This window comes from Pieris napi, chromosome 8 (assembly GCF_905475465.1).
Source record: "Pieris napi chromosome 8, ilPieNapi1.2, whole genome shotgun sequence".
Taxonomy (NCBI): domain Eukaryota; kingdom Metazoa; phylum Arthropoda; class Insecta; order Lepidoptera; family Pieridae; genus Pieris; species Pieris napi.
The window spans coordinates 1,954,672-1,969,540 of NC_062241.1; the positions used below are offsets into that span (position 1 = coordinate 1,954,672).

The 14,869-nt window shown below is 32.7% G+C and overlaps 1 protein-coding gene across 1 annotated transcript; it reads left to right on the plus strand.

Annotated features, from left to right (window-relative positions):
* The first annotated feature begins 1,296 nt into the window (after positions 1–1,296).
* On the plus strand, positions 1,297–12,467 carry LOC125051965 (beta-1,4-glucuronyltransferase 1-like). Its single transcript, XM_047652599.1, has 4 exons — positions 1,297–2,772; positions 5,737–5,857; positions 9,280–9,405; positions 11,961–12,467. The coding sequence occupies exons 1-4, from the start codon at positions 1,673–1,675 to the stop codon at positions 12,168–12,170; spliced, it is 1,557 nt and encodes a 518-aa protein (XP_047508555.1). The 5' UTR covers positions 1,297–1,672; the 3' UTR covers positions 12,171–12,467.
* The last annotated feature ends 2,402 nt before the right edge of the window (positions 12,468–14,869 follow it).

Below are 14,869 nucleotides of genomic sequence, written 5' to 3' on the forward strand. Positions count from 1 at the left end.
TATTTAATAAAACTAAAAAATGCTTAAAAAATAATATATAAAACTCTGATATTCTTTATTAGACACAAATCACAATGGCCTTGTTATGAATCCTCTTTTATATTTAATATAATATTATAATGCATCTTACTGTAATTTATCATATATATATTTTGTTTTTATTTTTATAAGTAGTAATAATTGTTAACTGTGTCTTTTGTGTATTATGTAATTGTTTAGATATTGTATAATAAGTAGTTGTATAAATATGGATTAATAAATAAATATTGCGTGTTGTTTCCATGCTAATAAAATAAATGACATCGTGTTCCTTTAATATATCATCTCCAACATGTATGTTTTCTGTTTGTTATGTGTTTCCATATAAAAATCGAAATAGGCAAAACATTAATTTCTAATATCAAGATCCGTCAGATCAATAGGTAAACAATCTTACTACAATCCTTGATCTTAATTAATTGATCCTGGATAAATATATAACTAATCAATAATTTTAATGCCATTCGAATTAAACTTATCGTGTCAAATTGTCATGCTTTGTGTGTGTACTTCTTATTTGCATCACTTAAGTATATGTTCAACAGACTGAGCAATATTCGAGAAATCAAGTACTCATGTATCCAGAACCCATGCTTATCACTTGCAGAATATATTATGGCTTTTTTGGGACATAATTCTGATTATTTTCAAATGCCATTAAAACAGAATCTCTTGAGGCTACAATAAATTAACTTGTAATATATGCATGAATAGAGACTTGTTGGACGCTGGCAAACAACAAAATCTTAAAAGGTTTAACGTTAAAGGCAAACAACACGGCAGAACAAAACGGCAATAATACAGAAAATAAACACATTTTAAAAGGTTATGTCTCCATAATTCTTTAACCTTATAACTCACAAAAACAAAGTTAAAATTGAGTTCGTGTAAGCTGTCACTCAAGTGTTCTTCATACAGCTTTTACTCGTAAAGATTTAAAAGCATTCAGAGCGTTTAGCTTCGTAGCATTTTGTATTTTTGTTAAGTTTTATATATAAAAACATTATTATTATTGAAAATATTTTTACGTTTCACGTATATACATTATTTCCGATGTAGTCATACATCTATTTGACAAGGAGCTTTAGGGGTTACTATTTTTATGACGGGTTAGTTTGGATACACCCAATTTCAGCTAATCATAAAAAAGCGATAATATCTGTGACTAATATACGTCAACAAAAGAGGTTTAATATTATTGATTTCCTTCCGACATGCGCTGTTTCCCACTTGCCTTGTCCTTTCTCAAACCATAGAGATATGCGCGCGCATCTGTCAAATTATTTAGCTCGCGAAACAAATTTGTTATTGCAATATTTACATTAAAAAGATAAATTGTAACAAGTTAAAGTTCAGGTTCAAAATAAATAGTGTTGGCAATGTTATGTTATTGAACGGAAATGTGAAGTGATGTTTCTATAGTTCGACAAAAATAGGTTACTAGGTTGTGTGTTGTGAGTTGTTGCAGTAGATTTATTCTGAATAAGTATATATTTTTAAATACACGACATGGTTTAGAATGTCATAATAACATTCCGGATCATAAAATGATAGTTTTAAGCTGGCATGAAATGAGGTAAATCTAAAAATATGTTTGTCAAATGAAAGTTAAATGTTACAATGAATTAGAAACATGTCGAGATGTTTACGAGTATGTGGGGCATATTCGTATAGACTTACACGCAGACATTCTACACTACTTCTATTTATTTCGTTTGTTGTTACTATTACTGTGATATTCCACTTGTATGCATTTAAACACCACGAAAGACCCCACGCGTCTGCACAAATTGGAGATTATGAATACAAACCTGGAGCTTTCCTACGAGGTCGACAGCCCAATGAGAACAAAAGCTATTGTGAATTTAATTATGGCCTTCCACAATACATCAACTGGGGAACTTTCCCAATATTTTCTTCCCCTGAATCAGGTGTCACTGGACCTTATAGAGTCATATACAACGCAATCAGAGGAACAGAATATGCTAACGATACAAAGTATGACGCGGTGACGTATGCTACACAAGCAACGCCAGAATTTATTTATCACATTGTTGAAATAGCCAAGTATTGGGATGGCCCAATCAGTTTTGCCCTGTACGTGCCCAACTACGATTTGGATGTCTCTGTTCAAATATTAAAACACATTTGTTCATGTTATCCTGCCATGTCAAAGGTATCGGTTCATTTATTTTACCCGAAACGATATCCACCCAAAATTAGGAAGCCAGAGGACTTTATACTTACCACGGTAATACCGACTGTTGCTGTAAACATATCCAGTGATGTCATTTTAAAAAATAAGCTAGATAATTACAGGAACTTGGATCGTAAATCCCGAGCTGAATACGTACAATATGTGAGAAAAAGGAAAATTGAACGAATGATGGCAAAAGTAAATAAAAAAGAGGAAAGCGCACCGAATTTGCATTTTGCCGATTGCTCTGGGCCTGACGTATCCGACATACCGACATTTCGGCGCGAACATAAAATGATATATCCAATAAACGTAGGAAGGAACATCGCACGGAATGCGTCGAAGACAAACTATTTCATTGTGTCGGATATAGAAATGGTGCCGAGTTTCGGATTAGCACCGAAATTTCTAAGAATGGTGAGGAAACTTATGGGCGATAAGAAACGCGACGAGGGCTGTATATTCGCTAAGACGGTCTTTGTAGTGCCGCTGTTTGAAGTTGAAAGGGGAGAGGATATCCCTCACGACAAAGACACGTAAGTTGATAAATTGTGCTTTTACCGCGACAGAGGGATTCCAGTTTTATATGCTGTTATAAATTAACTACACTTATTTGAAAGATCTTGGTTGAGTATCAAGATTTTCTTTCTTAAGAGTTTCACGCACCGTAATATACGGAAAGAAATAATGTATATTTTGGAATTTACGCTTAACGTAACGAACTGTTTCGATTCCATTCGACTGTTTATAACATAAACAAAATAATTAAATAGAAGAATTGGCTTTCAATTTCTCTATATCTAAAATCGACCTAGACCTTATAAAGAACGTAAGATAAACTAGTGTAAAAACTTTAGATATGGAAAAAATAAATACTTTTGCGGTTTTTATAAAGTAAAAAATGGCATTTACCACGTGAAAAAATCTACAGAAAAAGTTGCGTAATATATTTTCAATAAAATATTAAATTTAAGTGTAAATGTAGGTTCAGTTTGTTAACATTAAGCCTTAAGCCTCTAACCCAATTTAAACAAAATTCCTTTATTTTGTTATCACGGGATTAAACACGTATTTTGTTCGGGTTAATTAGGTTTTTAGGCTTGGCTTATTTTTCCGTTTTAATACGAATTAAGATAAGCGCGCTTGCAGGAAATTAAGGAGATTTCACACACTATAGATTAAATGTTTTTTGTTAGAAAAAAACATGTTACCGTCGCAAAACTAACATTTAAATGGAAGACCCATTGTCTTATTTATATATATGATGAGATTTAAGTTATATAAATAATGAGGACATTGCGAGTAGTGCATTTCATTTTCAACTCCATTTAAATATAAATTTTAAACGTGTCATGTTTGAATAGATTTTACATATGGCTGGAACATTATGTAGTTTTTGTATTTATTTTATTCTAGATATTCTTATTATTATCTGAATTATCTTGTTAAGATGTTATTAGCAATAAACAAAACCTGCCTTGACGGATTCGGTAAATCTCCTTGATCATTAATCATCCTACCAATTGCAATATTTAATTGTAGATGAATTTTTGCTACTGCTAATAATTTTTTGAGTTACAGTTAGAGAGAACATGATATACATCTTTATAAGTTTTAGATAGTTAAGCAAGTGCAAGTCGTCGAAATAAAGTTAAGATAAATGTTTTATATTGACGATATTTTAATTGACGTTTTATACTTATATCAAAAAGGAATTAGAAGTGTTTTAAATATAGTAGTTTGAACTCGTGTTTTGTGACTTTACGATCTTACTAATTATTCTTTAGTCTTAATTATTTCTGAAGTTTTATCTCTTATAATTTATATTATAAGCATGAGCCGTTTATTTACAAAAAGGTGGTTCTTATCTCTATAAAATTGTAAAATTATTTACGTATATTCAATGTAGGATAAATAGTGATATTGGAAAATGTTAGTGTCGCAGTCCTTTGGGTGTTATCTCGAGTTTAAAGCTTTATGTAGATCATAAAGTTTACGATGTCTCAAACGCGTAACATATTGAAGGAAAATGGTGTATCGAGAATATAGGTCGGTTCACTTATAATGTAAACAATCTTTTAGTTATTTTTATCTTTATCAACAGGTTTGGATAATTTTGAGTGTTTTGTGAAAGTGAATAGATCTACAAATTAACCCCAATTAGCTGATACCAGCGCCATTGCTCCAACATAAAACAGTTTATTGTTACATATTATTTTTATTCTTATTTGGTCGATATGTGACTTTTATAACAAAAAAGGTGAGTTATTTCATGATGACTAGTGTGACGAAGTATGAAGTTATATCGGATACTAACTTTCAAACTGAACACCAATGGTTTGCCATATCATGTGTTTTGTCTTTACTTTTGTCTACAGATGAATAAATAACGTTAAACGAATCATAGCTGATCATTAACCAAAAGATTACCCCCTTTACTTATAAACACTGAATCAGTTGAATTGCGCCGTTTTAATTAAAGTAACATCTCTTAATTCAGTGTAAACACAATTTCACAGAAAGGGACGAAAGAGTAACTTAGTTCTGAAGGGTAACGGTAACATTAAAAGCTATATAAAATAGCGAATTTAATACGGTTTACATAAAATAACTAAGTATACTTGAACTTTAAGAAGCTAACTTTACAGGCACGATGCCTAGGACAAATAAAATTCACATTTGAAATCATTTATTAGAACAAAGTGCTTTAATAAAATGGAAATATTTTCTTGGAAGATGAATTTACATTTTATCTCATTTATTTTACCGAGTCGTAAAGTTGTAATTTTAAGTACCAAATAAAATATTAATGGTTAAATATGATGAAACTATCGATTTTAATATGAAGTCCTTCTAATGACCGCCGTCGGTATATCAGATGTAGTGAAAGCATATTCTTCGGATTTTAGAAAAAGTATGTTTTTGTTCTGTTATAATGAAGAGAGAGAGAGTTGGTTCAAAATTAAGAAAAATCATTTTACAATAAATAGTTTGTGCGTTTTTTATCTGGAGAAAACTACAATATTTTACTTAAAAGCCGACTGGCATAGGTGACAGTATTAGATTGTAATTAGGACATGGTCGCGTAGCACGCGCACGTAAAACTAGTAACAAATAATAACATCAAAGAAGCTAAATGGATCTCTCATGAAAAACATTAAGACTACTCTTATATGCTTACGAAATGTTATAAGTTTAAAAAATACCTAATAGGCAAGTAGGTAATCAGCCTCCAGTGCCTGACACACGCCGTCGACTTTTTGGGTCTAAGACATGTCGGTTTCCTCACGATGTCTTACTTCACCGTTCGGGCAAATGTTAAATGCGCGCATAGAAAGAAAGTCCATGTGCACAGCCGGGGATCGAATCTACGACCTCAGATATGAGAGTCGCACGCTGATGCCACTAGGCCAACACTGGTCTCTCCTACTATATAAAAAACAATCTGTAAGACATATACAATATACATATTTACATATAATGAGTGTAATATTTTGTAGGTTGGTGAATATGGTAATCTCGAACCGCGCTATGTATTTCCATCAAAAGATTTGTTCGCACTGTCAACGGTTTCCCGGACTTCAGACTTGGCTACTACGGGCTCCGCACAATACACTAGAGGTTTGTGTATATATCTATATATATATAAAAGAAAGTCGTGTTTGTTACAACACTTATAACTCGAGAACGGCTGGACCGATTGCCATGGTTTTTGTAAAAAAGTAACAACGATATTATAAGGTTGTAGGGCCAGGTCAGCTAGTTTAAATATAAAATACTGTGCGTTTTTTAGTGGTAGTCTCAATATATACAGGGTTATTGGTAATTTGACGTTTGGAGGTGATATATCCCCTATATTTGCGAAAAGTTTGAACCCCAATATTCATTATGCAAAATTGAATCATTTTTGAGTTAACATGTTTTTAGCTTTTTTCAAAGTAAGTCTAAATTGCAACTCAAATAAAAGAAAATAGTCTGATTTACAGAAACGATTTATCCTAACGGAGATACGTAACTGTTTCGCTTAGTTGGTGTAGATTCTACAATATACATTGTAGATCGTTATTCAAATGAAGTTTTAATTTTATAATAAATTTCTTTTGCCTAAAATGATTTCATTTTTTATAAAAAAAGAACACATAAGTACGTCCAAAATCATTGTCCTTTTTTTACTATAAATATATACTGGTTTAATTGCCTAGAATGTTCTCGCGCCTTCCTTTTGTATTTTTCTATAGAAATCCATCATTCTCAGACGTCAACCTAGTTTGCGGGAACTGGCAGCTAGTTCAATCTTCGTGAAGGCACCGATCCAATTTTATCCGTATAGTGGCATCCTACTAATCGTCGACTAATTATTTATCGCTTCGATAGAGCTTAGTAAATTAAGGCTTGAACGTTTGAGAGGAAATTAATAAAGGGCGATTATATTAGAAAATTGAATTTGGTTACTTTAAGGCTCTGGGGTTTTATTGAAGGCTCGGAATGTGTAATGAAGCGTATTAAAAGAAACAAATTTTAATTTCTTTCTAATGTATAACGTACACGATAGTTAATATGATATATTTAATATACAACCTTTTCTCAACTCAAGGACACTCAGAACAACGGACAAGAAAGAACTCACAAACTTTTCGCCACGTTTTAATAGTTTTGTTTTTTTACTTACAAAATGATTTACCAAATGTGTCGTAGTTTTTAGAGCGGATTTGTGTATCACTGAGTTGTTTATTGCATACGTGAAGCGGTGACAATACCTTTGTTATGTAAAATGTTATTTTGACGTTGACTTAGAGGGATGTTATGAATTAAAACTTTTCCAGTGTTATCGATCTGTCTCGGCTCTAGACAAAGCAATAATTTGGTGGTAAATTTAAAACTTAATTAAATAGAGATAGGTCCACTGCACGCTTTTTGACTAATTTCTATTTATTTTTTGAATTGACTTCTTCTTCTTCAACTTCTTTAGTTGCGTGAGGGTAAAATTTTTACGGAACGTCACGAAGATGTGCAGCGTTTTTGTCGAAGAAAAGGGGGACGAGACTTGAACACCGATGGTTGTTTTTAATACATACCAATATCATTATTATTTTATTCAGTAACTAAATTACCGTCTTTTTTGTTGGTTTTGTATTTTCATAAGGCCACAGAACCAAGATATTTTTTGCTAAGACCCAGTTGGCTATTTTAGAAAATGTGTCCATAAGTTAGCAATTATGATAATAATGAATTTGTTATATTATTTGGTAATTGTTACCATATTTCTGGTGGTATTTCTATATACATAACAACAACTTATTTTAGTTCTGGTTTTTAATTAGCCTTAGTAGCATTCATTAATATAGAAAGACTGACAAAATTAAATTATGGGATTTGGGCAGCTTACTCAATAATTAATTTACAAAGAAGTTTCACTTTTGACATGTGTACTTTGTACGCACTGTTTTTAGGTATAGTTAGGAACCATTATTCTTAGTTGCAAATTGTAAAATAAAACAAAAATATAATGGGGAATTTATAGATCAACAAGCTAAGTATATCTCAATCTATGTAGATTTAATGTTACACTATCTACTACCCATATAATGTAGCCAACATTGTATTATTATAATGGGAACCTAAACTAGGCAACTCCTGTAAAGTTTAATATACTCTATACAAGGAAACCCAGCTCTTTACTAGGTTAAACTGTTTAACTAAACTCAATTTTCGCTGCATGTATGCAGACTGATTCAGCGCGAAGTTCATGTACATGCAATTACAAATGCTAATTATTATTTGCATATGTATTGACGCATCTCAAAGTTAATGGCGTTTTAAAAGGGTTATCTTGAGTCTTACGAGACTTAGTTAATTATATATCATTACACCAGTCTTAGAGATAATGAGGCTGATATTTTTTATTTTTATACGCGCCAACAAGTTCGTAGGCTGACACATCGATGGCGCTAATAGTATTAAATTAATATGATTTTTAGTAAGCCCTATCCTTCAAAAGACAAGTTAATAAATTTGACGATAGTTGTACTATTAGTCTGTAAGATAGAAGTATTTAGAGTGAAGGAACTTTTCTTTGTTTAAGAAATGGATTAAAGGAATTTCATGTGTTAATAACGTTTTGCTTTTTAGCGAAAAAATACTAATGAAGCCAAGATAAACAAAGCCTTGATAAAAATTATTCGGACTACTCACCAGGACAATCAATTTTGGTTGTATAATTATGGTGTTAGCCTGTCAACCCTGAAGTTGTGAGTTCGAATCCCGGTTGTGCACTTAAAGATTTACTGCATTGCATTAATTAATACTACATTGCATTAATAAAGTGAAATTAACAGTAGTAAGGGAACAGGCACGCCAAGTCAAAAATCGTGTCAAAGAAGAATCATAACCTATAGTAAAAGCAATTAATTAAAGTGAAAAATATCTGAAGCCATAGTCAAGATTTGTAGCGACACTGTTTTTTTAAGCTTAAAATAAGAATGTCTTGACAATGGATATCTACCAATGGCGCTAGAATCTTTTAGATCGGCCCTGCGATTCTGTAACTCACTTTTCGAACTCACACAGTGGTTTTCGCATCGGCGGTCGCTCTGAAATCAGTCGTGAAGCAGTCATTTTATGATTTGGCATTCTGAAAAGGTGGGAACTTGTAGTTTATTGTTTATCAGAATGCCAAATCATAAAATGACTGCTTCACGACTGATTTCAGAGCGACCGCCGATGCGAAAACCACTGTGTGAGTTCGAAAAGTGAGTTACAGAATCGCAGGGCTGGGCCTCAAATTTCTCGGTCTGTTCCGTGATTGTTTCTGAATAAGTAATCAACCTTCTGTGCCTGACACACGCCTTTGTCATTTCGAGTCTAGGTCGGGTCCGGCTGCCGGTTTCCTCACAATGTTTACTTCACCGTACGAGCGAGTGTAAATGCAAACATAGACTTACAGTAGTGCACAGCCGGGCAACGAACGCACGAGTCGCGCGTTGAAACTACTAGGCTAACACGGCTCATAACTTAATTGTATAATAACCGAGGTATATTTTCAGCCAATGCTGATAGCTCGAAGGGAATATCCCTATCACCGCTGGGAGCCACTTTATTTCGGAACTAACAAGGAGCCCTGGTACAGTGAGATGCTGTCTTGGGACGGCAGACAGGACAAAATGACGCAGGTGATGTGACAAATGAGATATGTCATTTTTATGTTGTTGGTGTTTCGGGTCACGCGTACAACCTTTTATAATGATATATTTATTAAAAAATTAAATGTTTTATCTAAAAATTCGTAACTAATTTAGGATTATCTTGGTTGGTATTTGTAAGTACATATAGCTATGTTCCGGAGAAACATTATATAAAGGCGTAGTTACCTATTTTAATGACGGAGTAATGGAGTATTATAAAGGGCATATACGTATATACATATATATCTGATACTTTTACAATGCGTGTAGTGCTTTATGTACTCATCTTTAGAGGGTTTTGGAGAGTTACAGAGACATGGCACAGGAAAAATGAGATTGCGAAGATAGGCCGGTTTATTTTATTTATTGAAAACGATTTACAGCTTATTAAATATAAAGTTACTAAATATAAAGTTCTTTTTACGCCATTAAACAAATCGTTACATAATAGGAGGCCTTAGCCGCATAGGAGGTTATGAAATCGGTTTTTATTAATTCAATGCTTGAAGGTTTTATATATACAGGGTGGCCAAAAAGTCGTGGATCAAACGCAAATAGGGGATAGATGAGGTCATCAGCGGCAAAAAATTGTTCTACGGGAGGTCTCTAAGGTCAACCCCTGCAGAGTTATGATTTATTTTGGTTTTTATATAAAAATTGACTTTTTTTTACTAATTCTTCTTAAAATTCGAAAATATCTACATCCTGTATCTTTCTCATTATATCCACTAGGTTAGTACTGATAAGTTCTTGCGTTAGACATACTATTTATATTTTTTCAAATCATAAATTTTTCTTTACTTTAGACCCCACTGTGAAAAAAAATTACTCTACCGAAAAGTGACCCTGTATTACAAGTTTTGGCGCATTTAATAGGGATTCTGAAAAGGTATTACACGTGGCCATGAGTTGCTCTAATATCTTTCTAGGAAGAATTACAAACAACGATTGTGAAATAATAATTGTAATAAAACAATTATTTCTCAATGGTTGTTTGTAGGAAACAAAATATTTTACAATAAAATATGCTCAAAATTCCTGACTCTGACCATAATACTTAATCTACACCGTCTAATCAAATTCCTACGTAACCCTCCTGCCATCTGTCCAATTTTTTGAATCTAGTCCGATTCACACAGTACTGGTCACAGGTAGGTAAATAATCTATATAGTTTTTTCGTCCTAGAAAGATATTAGAGCGACTGCCACCCTGTATAAACTCAATCACTCCGCTGTCTCTGAGTCCTAAAAAGTATTTTACCCTCCGAAACGAGAAATTCTCAGCGCTCCCTCTCCTATTCAACATCACGCCAGTTGCTGGCTTACAGCTGTAACAGGTCCTCTACTTTGTCGATCCAGCTGTAACATTACCTAATATATAATTAGCGTTATTTGGAAATAATTTGACATACGTAAATATAATATATACCTGTAAGTAAATATACAATAGTAATAAGTTAGTCCACCACCGCAATAATCCCAAAACAGTTAAACGAATCTATCAAATTGTTAGACCTTTCGTAATCCAATTATATCATCCTTCAAAAAGCAGTTGTATTGAATACGGCAAGAATAAACTGCAAATTTCTATAAGATAATATAACCCATACAAAAACTGTAACCAAACATAATAATAATACAAGTAAACAGTTACCAAACATAATAATAATACAATTTTTTCATGATAGAAATATGGTTGTGACAAAATTCATCTAATTATTATACTTTTGTAGGTCCATAATTTCTGACGCAATATTTAAAATATACAAAGCCAAATATCTTCCACTAAATTCCAAAAAAAATAAAACACCAACTAATTAGTCTAGTTCACTTAATAATAATAATAATTATTATGACTAGTTCAATTGAAATATTATTAGTAATAGTTACCGCACCAGAGAATCTATTAGTTATGAAATAGCAATGTCCAAGTATTTACCGTAATGAAAAAAGTATTTTCCAAGTGGAGGCGTTTCATTTCCTCTGAACGTTTTATTAAATTCATCACGGAATCCTTCTCGCGGCAATATGATTGGTTTAATCAACTTCTGAGGAGCTTTGAAAAATAATCATCTCCCTACCGTATACTGAGAGTATGAACATTTCATTTTTCATTAATTTTGCGGTACCTTTAAGGTTTCATTAAATTAATTTGTATATTGATGATTATTATATTTTGTAATCATGACCTATAAACAGCCTTCACTAATAATAGTCTTCACTAGTAATGCAATGGAATTTTGTATCCAAGTTGTTTAAAATGAAAGGAGCAAAAGCTGTTCGAGCAAATGTTAAATGCGCACATAGAAAGACAGTTCGTTGGTGCACAGCCGGGGATCGAACCTACGACCTCAGGTACGAGAGTTGCACGCTGAAGCCACTAGGCCGACACTGCTCCATTAAGTCCATTAAGTAATGAATAAATGCCTTCTACCAACATAATACCTACATGATTAAATCATATTTTCTATTTTGACAGCTCTTCACATTATATAACATAAGTTTGACTTTTAGAAGTATTGTATAATTCCGATATTTTATAGATGTTGGAGCTGTGTCTTCAGGACTATCGGATGGTGGTACTCGACGGAGGTTTTCTCTGCCACGCCGCGGCCAACAAGAATACTTCTCAAAACGCAAGAGCACAGTACCTCAATCGACAACGATATCAGAGCATTATTGCTTCGTTTAAGGAGAAATATCCCGATCGACCTAAGTGTAAGATCACGTGGGGATGTAAGCATACTAATTAATGTTTATAAAGCCTTTTTTGTATATTGTCGCTTATGTCTGACTTAAGTTGGGGTACAGATGTTTATTATTAATGTGTACGATGGTAAAGCTTAGGTTTCCTAGAAAAGCGGTGCCGTTAACTAACGACCGTCATTTTACGGTTGTTAATAACAGCGATCTTTAGTTTTTAACATAATGCAAAAAACAATCGTTCTCGCTCGTCCACGTCATGGTCACAGTCACCGCTACACACGAAAAACGTTGAACTAATGTTTATCACCGCTATGACGGCCGTCATGCAAATGATAGCACCGCTATTTGACGTTACGGTTGTCACCGTCCTCAACGTTCTCTAGAAAACCTACTCAGATGTTATTTATAGACAACGTATGGGTGACGTCACCCAACCTTACATTACGGCCGTTAGATAACGGCACCGCTTTCCTAGGAAACCTAAGCTTAATAGAACATGATACAGTTCTATCTAAGAGAACGATTATTCAATTAAATTGAATGAATGAGCTATAATGCAGAAAATCAGCTAGAAGACGATTTTATTAATGCACTTACCCTACTCCTTAGTATCTCTATCTATCTATTACGTGGTTATGTCTATAGTTTTTATTCACAAGTTGTTAATTGCATCACTATAATCATGATGGAAGTGAAATATAAATTGCTAAAATTAATAATTGTTCGCCATGAAATAGAGGATTTTGTATATGTCGCACAGATTGGCCGATTTTATTTTAAAAAATTGTCAGTAACAATGCATTTAAAAACGAATGAATTTAAAATATAATGTCCTTAAAAGTGAAAAATAAACATTCATATTTGATTAACATTTACATGGACATTTTATCATTGACTACTTTGAAAAACTCGCAACGTCTAATATATATATAAATAGTATCCTTCAAAGTCTTTTTAAAGTCCTTTTTGAAAAGTTCTAGTATTAAGAGATATGTTATCTTATGAGGAATATTAATCGATGTCTTGTTTAAGAACTCGTTCAAGAAGCCAAAGGCTGATGAAGAGAGGAAGGAAGAAAATTATTAATTAAACAGTTGCAGATAGTGTTTTGTTTTATCTTCGCATTTACCATTTCTACGAGTAGTTTTCATGTCTATCTATTATTATATTAACCGCTTTTTGATACTTTAATTTTTAACTAAGTACTTTATTGTTTTGTTTTAAATTCACACGTGAACAATATACGTGAGCTGTATAATATTTTCCTCATTAAAATAACATTTTATCAACAAAATATATGTTACTATAATTGTACTTTAAATTCCATCTTCGGACGTCGAGGCACAATACGAAATTCTTTCCATCTCTACGCCTGGCACTCCGCAACACCTCTTTGTGGAACCAGATGCCAGTAGAAGTATTACTAAACCGATACGACATAGGTCGGCAACACGACCGCTAACCCTTGGTGTTGGAGATGTTCATGGGTGGCGGTTATCTCTTTATTCAAAGTGACCTGACCTGCTTGTTAACCTTCTGTCCCATAAAAAATTGGATACGATACCCAAATCGGCTGAATGCCGTTTTACTAATGCCGATTTGCAGTATCACCAGGCGCTGTCACAAGTAAAGCCAATTCAATAGATGTGCACCTCATCAAAATTCAATGACGTAACGTTGTAGCAGCGGACATAATATATTATCTTTTCGAAGGTAAAACTGCACGATTGCTTTCAATTACATATTTATTGTATTTTGCGATTTCTGTTCTAAAGATTGAACTGTCGTTGCAATGTTGCGTCATTAAAATTATGGAGCTAAAAGAGACAGATGTGGTGATATTTTAAATTGGCCTTACTGTAGTTTTCATTTTGAAAACGCTAGAAAGTAGTTATATAATGAATGATGAAAATGTTTTTCTCGTTGAAAAGTATACCGCGTTCTGGATCGCTAAATCATAAATTATTCAATAGATCTGTGATTACTTTCTGAAGTTACAGAATAATAATTATGGGATCGCATAAATATTATTTTTTAAGAAAATTTTAGGAAGTTTCTGGAAAAATGTTCGTTTGGAATTACATCTCACTGAAGGGTATTATGTTAACCACATCACATATGTCTCGTTCATAACAGCAAACTATTTCTATCGATTTTCAAATAAAAACTTTATATAACTATTAGTGATTATCTTTTCGAATTTTGGAATAGACCATAGTCTTTTACTCTGAACTATGTAGTTTTGAAAGTGAATGTTCCTGATAAATATTTATGAATTTCTATTTATTAACGAAACAGACGAATGTAAATCTCAAATGTATATAAATTTATGTATTTAATGTGCTTTAGATGTATTTAAATAATTTTAAATGTTAATAGCATATATCATTTCTTATGTCATTTCGTCCTTCGCAATAATAAATTTTATATTATAATCTAGTGGTTTTAATTAACGTATTACCTTATGTACTCGTAATATTCTGTTACTGTTGGAACATTTCCGTGGATAACTGGCACGTATAGGTTAACTGAAAAGGTTCGAGTTCCGGCAAACCATTATTTCTACTTATAAAAATACTAGCCGACCCGGCAAACGTTGTTTTGCCATGTATATTATTTCTAGGACACACAAATGGAACATTTTTTTTGTTCAATAAAAATAACTATATACTGAAAATTAGGGGTTGTATGTATTTTTGTATGCTGTATCATAATAAAAAGAGATTTAATTTTAGAATTCCAGGAC

What these genes read in the sequence shown, in the direction of transcription:
- LOC125051965 (XM_047652599.1), top strand. Translation starts at nt 1,673, where the DNA reads ATGTCGAGATGTTTACGAGTATGTGGGGCATATTCGTATAGACTTACA. An exon ending in ATCCCTCACGACAAAGACAC is followed by an intron (nt 2,773 to 5,736) that starts GTAAGTTGATAA and finishes AATATTTTGTAG; the next exon opens with GTTGGTGAATATGGTAATCT. An exon ending in GACAGGACAAAATGACGCAG is followed by an intron (nt 9,406 to 11,960) that starts GTGATGTGACAA and finishes GATATTTTATAG; the next exon opens with ATGTTGGAGCTGTGTCTTCA.